This window comes from Nicrophorus vespilloides, unplaced genomic scaffold (genome assembly GCF_001412225.1).
Source record: "Nicrophorus vespilloides isolate i.1.1-1 unplaced genomic scaffold, Nicve_v1.0, whole genome shotgun sequence".
NCBI classification, from domain to species: domain Eukaryota; kingdom Metazoa; phylum Arthropoda; class Insecta; order Coleoptera; family Silphidae; genus Nicrophorus; species Nicrophorus vespilloides.
In genome coordinates this window covers 148,098-159,488 of record NW_017095955.1, presented here as the reverse complement: position 1 = coordinate 159,488, position 11,391 = coordinate 148,098, and the positions used below count along the sequence as shown (strand labels likewise).

Below are 11,391 nucleotides of genomic sequence, written 5' to 3'. Positions count from 1 at the left end.
CCGACTATATCAAATATCCCGACTACATCAAAATCCCGACTATATCAAAATCCCGACTATATCAAAATCCCGACTATATCAAAATCCCGACACAAATCCCGACTATATCAAAATCCCGACTAAATCAAAATCCCGACTATATCAAAATCCCGACTATATCAAAGATTTTTATATAATCGGGATAATGATAAAGTCGGGATTTTGATGTAGTGGGGATATTGATATAGTCGGCATTTTTATATAGTCGGGATATTGATATAGTCGGAATTTCAATTGCCACCGAATAAAAATATGGATAACATTTGTATAAACTTTGATTTATTATTACATAAATTTATTTGTGAATGAAGAAAATAATTATAATAATATTATATTAAAAAAAATGTATTTTGTAAATGAATATAGTTGAAATACGAAAAACATATATATTTCTTTTGTTTATTGTAATTTATGCACTCAGTAATAAAGGAATTTAACATATATAAGTAAAAACCACGATAAAGTATGGTAAGTATATTTTGAAATTTTTAAAATTCGCTCGACTTACGAACAGATTTGACTTACGAACAACCCTTTGGAGCGGAACTAGTTCCTAAGTCGGGGGACACTTGTACTTGATTGTGGGTTCAAAGTAATGGTTTGCAATGAATTACAAATTATATTTTATCACTAACAGTTTACTCGTTTATAATCTTTTTTAATATAACTGCAAAACTTTCACTTTAGTCATATTTTTACAATTTCCAAAATAATTCTAACTTAACAAATTATTATCTATAACGCGTAATAAAGTGGAATTTAGAAAATAATCTTTAGACATTGCGAAACGTGTGTTAAAAGGTTAGATAAAAATATGTGATAAATTTACACAAATTTTGATTTATTTTTATGTAACTTTATCTGTGATTTTATGTTGAAACTAATTATTTATAATATTATTGATTTTCTAAATAATTATAATTATCTAAATAACTTTACAGTAATTGAAATGAAAATATGATTGTTACATTTGGTTTAGGTTTATAGAATTCTTGTTTAGAATAGTTCTTTGTCTGATTTTTATATTAATTTTCAATTTATTTTATTTTTCATGAAATTATGTTTTTTTTCCGATTATTATTATTATTAATGAATCAATCTTCGCTGTTTTGTGAATTATTGTGAATTTATTGTAATGAAATGAACGTTGCAACATTATAATTGAATAAATGGGTTATGAGGTAGTTAAAGTAATGATTCTCAAGGTTAAATACGTTTATTTAGCGCACATCAACAAACAAAAAAATAACACATCGACACAAAAGCTTTCGCTAATTCTTAATTACAAGGTAATTACTCCATTCAAGCAACAATGTTTCCAATCAATGCGTCTCCAAAATAACTGCAAGATTGTCAACATCACCATTATCCAAGGTTCTGTACTCCAAGTCCCAAGAGCTCGTCAAAATGAGTGCTTCGTTTTCGATCAACTCAATCTGCAGAGGGTCGCAATCCTGTTCGCAGTCGATGGGAATCAAATTAAACAGATTGGATCCGACCATCTGCAGCACCACGGCCAACGTATCCTTCAAATCGATCGGTTTGAATTTCCCGCTTTCGTAGTGTTTACTCAACAAGATCCAGCTGTACTGAATCGGTGCGGTTTCTGCGGGAAGAAACCGAGGCCTCGACACGATCTCCCTGAACGCTTTCACAGCGTAAAAATCGCAGTTTTGGAAGTGCATGAAGTATTGGTCGTATCCCAAAGTTGCCTCTAACAGATCTTGAACATTGTCGCGTCTCTTCAAGTTCGTGGCTAATTTGCAAGGACTCGAATCTGCATACGTTTCGATCTCAAAAATATCCTTAATCATTTCATCGCTACTGTTGTATTTAGATTCGTTCAATTTAAGCACTACCGGCATGTTTAAGTCTATGTATTGATCCTGCAATGATTTGAAAGAAGTCGTGAATGGAATTGCGGTTGTGGTTTCGCAAAAGTAGCATTCCTTCGATGATTTCATTGTGGTTTTCGGGATCAAACAACGCTCGTTCTTCAACAGCTGCCAATCGTAGAACGGGAGTAACTTAATCATTAAAATACGACCAATCGCAGTTAAATGCCAAGAAACTGTTTCGATGTAACTGAGATAATACAAAGCAGTTATAAACAATACCAAGTAAATAGCCGAGCGAAACTTCATCGGCGTTCGTAGAGGTTTGCAAATCTCCGCGATCTCATCGCGACTCAAATTATTCGTAACGCAATATTCGTGGAACAGTTTCAAATCTTCTTCGATCTGCTTTAAAGACGACATCTACAAATAAAACAATAACTTTAACTTCAAATATATAATTGTTAGGAGAAACTCACCGTTGGAAGCAACAGATTGTCGACGCGCAACAGCTTTCAAGGAACTAAGAGCGTTTCATCTCACAGTTTCATCCCTTTGGGCATGCTTTAAATTATCGATCACTTCTAAACCCTCTCTCGTTTTTTTTTATTTTTCTATTCATTTACCACATGATTTATTGAAAATCCCGGCAAACGCCTATTTTACTTTTAACCGACACATGCAATTATAGTTTACAAAAACTTTCGAACATCGCTCTGAAATATTCATTATAATTCCCTATATAAATATAAAATGCAAAATCAATTCGAATACATTTGTTGAAGTAACGATGAAGCCGACTTGGTCTAAATATTTTTACAGCCCGCTGATGAATCTCGCGTGGGCTGGAGTTAACATTTACGAGGTTTCCGAAAGTAACGTTTGGAGATGGGTTTACAAGATTTATACCGCGATTTTCATGTTTCTGTTTGTCTACGGTTACACTTTAACTGAAATCCTGCACGTTCTCAAGCATTTCAACCATTTGGAGGAAGTCACTTTGACTTTATGCTACTTGATCGCTCATTTTATTGGTAAATTTAAGTGGAATACGATTGATTTCGTTTATTGAATTTGCATTTATAGCCATTGGTAAAATGATCACTTTGATGGTGAATCGGGTGAAAATTGGGAAATTTTTAATGTCTTTGGAAAACGACCCGTTTTTACCGCTCGAGGAAAGAGGTGGAATTGCAGAGAGACGAATTATCGATGAAGCTAATATTCAAACGCTAAGGATTGTACGTATATAATATTAACAACTGATTAAATAAAATAGAAATCTTATAAATTAGTAAATTTCAAATACATCAACGAAATTTTGGAAGTAGACTAATTATTTCGTAATAATTACACTAAATATAAATTAGAATCCAGAATACAGCAACATCTAACTAATTTATGGTACAAAATGTTCACTAATAATTATTTTATCATTTTTTTCTTTCTTTTCTGACCGGTTTTTATTTTCATATTATTTCCTTTCTACTTCATAAGATCTTTCAAATTAAATTTTAGTTTGTTGTGAAATGAGCACGATTTTAATTTTTATAATTATTGAAACATTCAATATTTCTAAATAAGATGAGATATTGATACTAACAACATTATTTTTCAAGAAATTTTAAAATATTTTGACAAAAAGAAAGTAATTCCATCAAAATTAGATTGAACTATCATATGAAACCAAGTAAACTTAAAATAATATAAAAAACAGAAGAAAACATAAAAAATGCAATTATTAAATTATGTAACTAAGTTAATAAATAAGAGCTTTGGGCTTTATTTATCAATGTTTTAGGCCTGATGAAGATCAGACTTAAAGTTTTATGATCATATCTTGCTTGTCGTCAAAATTTAAAAAGAATAGTAAATTTAATTGTAGAAAAATAATTAATAAAACCGTCAAGTTTTTAAAAAATGTAAGATTTTCCTTAATAAGTTCAAATGTCTAAATAGATGTCTGTATGTAAAAAAGGAAAGATTTATGGTTTTTAAAATACGGTAAGTCTCAGGTAAACAATTTACGTTACGGCTAAGTAATTGTAGCTGTTATGTCAGTTTATCTGTCATAGAAATCCATGGTAACAAATGCAGTTCTGTTTAACTGTCAACGGAATCCATGGTAACAAACACTAATTGATAGGACCCATAAATACCTTTTAGTTGGAATATATGGAACCGAAATCGTATTTAAAAAGTATAGCAGTTGATGTCTGATGTAAACCAGTAAAATAATGTAATGTTATGATGTAATAGTAAAATAATTTGTATTTGTCTATAAATATGACTCAATTGAAAATTAAATTGCCATCACATATTTCTATATATTAACATGTTATTGTATACCAGGGTTTCACAAGGAGACGATGAATAGATTTTACGTATTTCAATTTTATTAATTATAATAACAGTTTGGGTATGTATAAATGCAAAGGTCGTTGGTTGTCGATAGGCAATTGTTTGCAGCATTCTATTAAAATCTTTCATTCCGTAGTCGTGTTCCATTTGGGAATTTATAAGACAACAAAATTGATTGAATCAATAATATTTATACAAAATTACTAGGAAATATGTGAATCTCGTTGAAGTTTGATCAGTTATGTTTTTGCTCCAAAATTGATTTGTTTATATATGCTTTAAATTCGATATTTTGAAAATTTAATCTGTTGAAACTGGTTTAACGTGGAAACATTCAATTCTACACTTGAAACAATAAAAAGAGGATATCAATGTTATTTACAAAAAAAAACGAAAATGTGTATTGGATTATAATATCATAGTAGATATTGATTTCTTGCAAGAAGAATTAATTGAATTAAAGGAGGATTTGGTATCCAAAATTAATATTACAAACATGTAAATTTTTCTAAATTTTTTGATTTGCAAAAGTTAATTTAATTCTTACTTATTACAAGAAATAAATTCTTAACTATTTTTATATAAAAAATATAAATATAAAATATAAATTCTATTGCTTTTTAGGGAAAGATATTCGGATTTCCCGCCTTGGCCAGCGTCTCTTCGCGCGCCATCCTCTTCGCCTTCAAAAAAAGCGAAACGATTTTCGATCCAACAACGAACACGACCAGAATTGTTCCTGCGTTTCCGTTTCCATCGACATTACCTTTTCCGCTCGACGAGACGATAAGTCCGAACTACGAAATACTCTTCGTTTATCAAACATTTTGCGTAGGAATTTTCGCCTGGTACTTAGGGAATTCCGACACGATAATCACCGGTCTGATAATACACTTATCGGCGCAGTTCAAAATAATAACGAACGCAGTGTCCACTGTCTTCGAACGCACGAATTCCACGAAAGGATTACACGACAGGGTGAAAGAATGCGTGGAACATCACCTGAAAATCATCGAGTTGCTCGACAATTTGGAGAGCACCTTTTCAACGCTGTTCCTGATACAATTCATGGGAAGTCTGACAGCTCTTTGTGTATCGCTTTATCAAACATCTCTAGTAATTAACGTAATCTTCAAATGGGCAAACAATTTACAAATTTTAATTTGTAGATGCCTGTGACTAATCCGACGTTCATTGCTATGTCAACCTTCACCATAGCAATGGGATTTCAAATATTCATTTACTGTTGGAACGGCAACGAGCTTTCGTGGCACAGCATTCAAGTAGCGAAAGCGGCTTACGAGAGCGATTGGGTAGACGCGGATGAAGACGTTAAGAGAAGCATCGGTATGATAATGATGCGATCGCAACGCATGTGTATTTTGACGGCTGGAAAATTCTCCGTCATTTCGCTTGACACATTTTCAAAGGTAACTTCAATCAAATGTTTAAAATAATTAAATTCATTTGTTTCCATAGATTCTGCGTGGATCGGTTTCTTATTTCATGGTTCTAAGAAAAATAAACGAAGATATAGAGTAAAATGTTTATTTGCAGCGTAGTTTTTATCACAAAATTATTTAAAAACAAAATTATCGTGAAGGGTTTTTCGTTTAATAGGTATAGCCTTTGTTAGAACTATGCACTCTGTATTTTCGAATGGAGCTCTTCACGAAGCGTTCAGCGTTATCGAGGGATTCCGTTGATCGTTTTGCCTCGTCACTGGGTAATCCGGACCACCAGAGTCGGAAGTTTACACAGACTGAAGAGAACGTGCACAGGATGCTAAAGATGACCGACGAAAGGGCCAAAACCGAAAATGCCGCCAACGTGTATATCGCTACCTTTGTTATTATAGCTACGGCCATCTCTGTAGCAATCTGCAAAAAATCACAATTAGATTAGTTTTAATTATTTCTTCTTTTATCGTACCACAAGTAGAGCTAGAGCAATGGTAGTAATGAAAATTCTTGCCTTGGTTTTGGGCACGAAGGTTGATAGAGCCGTTGGTTCTTCGTTGCCCTTAACAGGAACCAAGTAACCATCCATGCTGTTGTCTTTTATCGGTGAAGTTGCGTTCGTTTCTTGGCCTTCGCTCAGAGATCTTCCTTCCATCTGCGATTCGTGCTTGTAAACTGGGGAAGCGCTTAAAGCTCCGATGAACATCAAGGTGAAGATAAAGAATTTGCTCTCCATTCTAGAAACGAAATATTGCAATTTGTATATTTGTTGAATTATGAAAACGAAAAGTACTTACTTGCACGTTTTGGAAACAGTTTCGCTTGGAATGTTTGCTAAAGAAATGTGAGGTCCGGGGTGCTTTCTCAATGCTTTTATACCACCAATGTTATCACCCTTCTCACAACTCCCCACCATTTCTATTACCTGTCACTGATGTAATTTCAAAAAGCACCAAGTTTAGGTTATTTTTCCACGAAAATAGTTTTCAAAAATACAATGAAAATGAGTAGAAATACAAGCTATACCTTGCATAGTGCGGATTCAGTCAATATTCCAAATTGTTTAAAACTGGATTAATAGATATACATTCAAAAGAGATCTATTTTGTTATATCACTTTTTGAATTATGATTTATATAGAAAACTATATTTTGTTCAACTATAATTTTATTTTGAAATTCACTATATTGAAGAAAAATATTAAAAACCATTACAAAAGGCCCAACAAATATTGTTTATTGTTAATCAATTGTTTCTTATGTTTTTTGTTTGCAATTATTTATATAATTTTGTAGTCATAAATTTCTTAAAAATAAATAAAATACATAACATAGCAGTAAAATGCTAGCTTTTCCATGTATTATTATATATTTATTTACAACCTGCCAGAATGTGTTAATAAGTAAATATGTGACATATTAAAAATATAATGTGATAGATTTTGAAAAAAAATATATTGACGTAAAGTTATTAATTTGTGACATTGACGTAACCTACAGAATAAATTCATGTTTTTTCTTTATTAATATAAACTGAGAAATTTAGATAAAAATAAAATGAAAATGAGTAGAAATACAAGCTATACCTCGCATAGTGCGGATTCTGTCAATATTTCAAACTGTTTAAAACTGTATTAATCGCGGAACTATATACATTCATTTTAATTTGAAATTCATTATAGTGAATCCGGACTGATAGAAACCGTACTATGCGGCGTATATACATTTTGATATTTCCAAATATTAAAAAAATTACAAAAGGCCTAAAAATACGGTTTATTGTTAATCAATTGTTTCTTATGTTTTTTGTTTGCAATTATTTATATAATTTTGTAGTCATAAATTTGTTAAAAATAAATAAAATACATAACATAGCAGTAAAATGCTAGCTTTTCTATGTTTTATATTTATTTACAATCTTCTAGAATCTGTTAATAAGTAAACATGTGACATATTAAAAATATAATGTGATAGATTAAAAAAAAATATATTGATGTAAAGTTATTAATTTGTGACATTGACGTAACCTACAGAATAAATTCATGTTTTTTCTTTATTAATATAACCTGAGAAATTTAGATAAAAATACAATGAAAATGAGTAGAAATACAAGCTATACCTCGCATAGTGCGAATTCTGTCAATATTCCAAACTGTTTAAAACTGGATTAATCGCGGAACTATATACATTCATTTTAATTTGAAATTCATTATAGTGAATCCGGACTGATAGAAACCGTACTATGCGGCGTATATACATTTTGATATTTCCAAATATTAAAAAAAATACAAAAGGCCTAACAACTACGGTTTATTGTTAATCAATTGTTTCTTATGTTTTTTGTTTGCAATTATTTATATAATTTTGTAGTCATAAATTTCTTAAAAATAAATAAAATACACAACATACCAGTAAAATGCTAGCTTTGCTATGTTTTATATTTATTTACAAACTGCCAGAATCTGTTAATAAGTAGATATGTGACATATTAAAAATATAATGTGATACTTCTATATAAATTATATACAAATCTAAAAAGGTATAATTTTATTGAAATGAAATTTAGTTTCAATTCCAAAATTAATCAGCACTGAACGAAGCCGCACTATGCGAGGTATTGTTGTCCACAGTGTTCTAATATGATTCAATAAATATTACCAATAATTACAAAACTGATTGATACTTTCGACCATAAGGTATAATTATAAAAAATATCGAATTATAAAAAAATAAACAATAAATTTGTATATAATTTTGTCGAGTTATAATTTAGTTTTAGAAATTTTCAATATGAATCCGCTCGATCAATTAGTAAAACCTTGCTTAATGCTTAAGATTCGTTCCTAAATAAGCGCTAAATTCGACCTCTTCGTAGGCTTACTATAATTCATTCATTGTAGATACATATTATAAAATAATATTAAAGAAACTAGCTTTTCTAGGTGCCTGTATATCAATGTTAAAGCTCTAAACACTTGTATTTTTTTTTCAATAAAATTTTGGGAAATCGAACAAAAAAGAACCCTCCCATCCAGGTTACACATTAAATTTTTAAGTAACCTTTCTCTGCCCACGTCGGCTGTTTTAGAACTATGCGCACCTAGTAGAAAAGGTTGCCCTGCAATAAAATATGAATAAGTTTACGGTTGCTAAAAGTTATGAAATTTAGGAAGAATTGTAAATTTTTGGTAATACCTGTTCGTACAATTACAGGTATGAATTAGGTGGGAGGTTGGATATATAAGTTTTGAAATACACCCCAAGAGCATCAGACGTTCATCACAACCTAACAACACTTCTTAATACCTTTTGCAATATTTCATGTAAGTATATTTTTTCAACGTTCCTTACCTCACTTAAATTATTCATTTAATAAAATATAATTTAATTCCAGAATGGCAGCCAAATTCATCTTCGTCCTTGCTTTCTTTTTACTCTCATTGACAAACGCTGTCCCAATTCACACACCTCAACTTGATACATCATCTTCAACAGATGTTAATGCAACTTTTCCCGAATCCGACAATTATCCTGAAAACAGCTACGACGGATATTTGGCCACAGCTGGAAATTACGAAGAGCCAGGATTCATGATCACTTTCATACCGAAAACTAAGGTGAGCTACAATAGTTATTTAAATTTGAATAACATTTTATAAATTATTATTATTTTTTTAGATGGCAACTAACTTGGCTGCTGGGATTATTTCGAAAATCGCTGTGTACACTTTGGGCGCATTTACTTCTTTGTCTACTCTTGCCATCGGCTTCAGCATCCTCTGCACTTTCACTTCAGTCTGCTTCAATTACCAAATGTGGGTAGCTGGAATGGGCGAAAACGATGGAATGAGATCCTTAATCAAGTCTGATACTTTGAACGCCGCTGAAGATACCGTCAGCGAAGCTATTGATAAATTCAAGAAGATCCAAAGAGCTTTGAATTCTAATTATTAAACTGTTGAAACTTTGAATATTAACTGATAAATAAATTTAAATGTGATATGACGAACTTAAGATTTTATTATAAAAAAAATGTTGTTATAATCAGATTACAGTGAAACCTCGCATAACGAGCAAAATAAATTGTAAGAAAAATGACTCCAAATTGGAACGAATTATCATATATTACATTAGTTTATATGAAAATTGTTTCCATTGTATTACATAGTAACATAATCACAAAGTAACATATTGATATTCAATATTGACTCAATATTTAAGTTTAACACGTTTTAGTTAGTATACAATTAATTATAACTGAAGTCGACGGAAACATATAGAAATTATATTTGCTTAAAGGCTTTCAAAATGATAACATTAACGTGATTACTGGATGATAATGCATTTGATAATATAAATGATAATCAAAATGAGTTTCTAGATAAAATATATTATATTAAAATTAAAGTTTTATTACATTTCCTTCCTATTCAAATTAGATTTTGATACTGATCCTTTTAAATAAATTTCTCACCTAACTAAAATTCATTGTTTTAATATAAAAAAAAATGTATTTCTCAATTAGAGCAACACCTCGCATAGTGCGACTCCGATCAGTGTGGATTCATTATAGTACGGTTCACAAAATTCACAACAAACTAAATTTTAATTGTGCAAAATAAAAATAATTTCTAAAAAAATATTACACAACATTATTTTTTTATGCACATTTTTTTTACTATAGTTTATTTTATGCGGTTTTTAAGTCCTCACTTTGTGCGGATTCAAACAGCGAGGGATATTGATGGTATTCCAACGTTTCACAATATAATTTGACAAAAAAAAAATGTCAAAGTTGACATTAAATTGTACATTTAGAATCTTAAGAGCTTTTATACAACAATAATAACATTTATTGCAAGAAATTAACAAAAAATTCAACAAAATAAGAAAATTAAAACCAAATTGATTTGCTGCAAACATATTTATTATTTTCTAACAGAATTTAATGTAATTTTCCAACCACATTTTGATTCCTCGTAAATATCTAAATTTGTATTCTGCAATTTGTAATTTTACATACATTTAATATAACTTGATTTTGAATTATAAAAACTTGACTGGTTCCTATTTCTATTAAAAACGACAATTGCAAGTACATAGTCAATTATTTATTTCTTAAAAAAGTTATTTTATGGGACAAATTAGGATATAATCCGTATATAGCATAATTCATTCCAAAATTTTCAAATTTTTACTCCTATAGTATATATTTCAGTTTATTGAATATAATAGGTGTTAAAAAATATTGAAAATTTTCTATTTACGTTGTCTGTACTAATATTAGCATTTTCTTCAAATTGATGAATACGTTGTTTAATTTACGTTTAATAGCTATCAATATCATTTTGTCCAATTTAGTCAACTTAATTATACATACTTATTTCACCCTATAGACTTATAAAAATATCACGTAGTGAAATACTCCTATAGTGAAACAATTTTCCCCATTTAAACTAATGTAATATGTTCCATTTTGCGAGCCATTTTTCTTGCAATTTATTTTGCTCGTTGAGTGAAATGCTCATTATGCGAGCTGCTCGTTACGCGAGGTTCTACTGTATTGAATAAAAATAATAACAATTGTATTTTCATTGATCTAACTGATTTTCATAGACTTAAATTAGCACAATTTAATTGAATAAATAGACGAAATTGACTTAATTAATTTTAATTTGCACGTAAATGTAAAATAAT

General features: G+C 30.1%; 4 protein-coding genes across 5 annotated transcripts in view; 2 read left to right on the top strand and 2 right to left on the bottom strand.

The window, feature by feature from the left end:
• Positions 1-9,649, top strand: part of LOC108568997 — an 18,216-nt gene extending 8,567 nt beyond the window's left edge. The window contains exons 1-4 of one of the 2 annotated variants that reach the window (XM_017930365.1): positions 6,335-6,405; positions 8,908-9,017; positions 9,089-9,311; positions 9,373-9,649. In XM_017930365.1, coding sequence (XP_017785854.1) covers positions 9,090-9,311; positions 9,373-9,648 — 498 coding nt within the window. In that variant the 5' untranslated portion in view covers positions 6,335-6,405; positions 8,908-9,017; position 9,089 and the 3' untranslated portion in view covers position 9,649. Of the gene's footprint in view, positions 1-6,334; positions 6,406-8,907; positions 9,018-9,088; positions 9,312-9,372 lie in introns of those variants that run through there. The other variant, XM_017930364.1, reaches the window with a different exon arrangement.
• On the bottom strand, positions 1,245-2,423 carry LOC108568995. The gene is made up of 2 exons (XM_017930362.1): positions 2,354-2,423; positions 1,245-2,297 (listed from the first exon to the last, which is right to left on the bottom strand). Exon 2 carries the CDS (start codon positions 2,295-2,297, stop codon positions 1,362-1,364), a length of 936 nt encoding a protein of 311 aa, XP_017785851.1. The 5' UTR covers positions 2,354-2,423; the 3' UTR covers positions 1,245-1,361.
• On the top strand, positions 2,665-5,777 carry LOC108568986 (odorant receptor 46a-like). Its single transcript, XM_017930343.1, has 5 exons — positions 2,665-2,908; positions 2,961-3,115; positions 4,860-5,351; positions 5,405-5,665; positions 5,715-5,777. Exons 1-5 carry the CDS (start codon positions 2,665-2,667, stop codon positions 5,775-5,777), a joined length of 1,215 nt encoding a protein of 404 aa, XP_017785832.1.
• On the bottom strand, positions 5,787-6,697 carry LOC108568996. Its single transcript, XM_017930363.1, has 3 exons — positions 6,493-6,697; positions 6,168-6,432; positions 5,787-6,115 (listed from the first exon to the last, which is right to left on the bottom strand). Exons 1-3 carry the CDS (start codon positions 6,609-6,611, stop codon positions 5,849-5,851), a joined length of 651 nt encoding a protein of 216 aa, XP_017785852.1. The 5' UTR covers positions 6,612-6,697; the 3' UTR covers positions 5,787-5,848.
• Positions 9,650-11,391: the final 1,742 nt, after the last annotated feature.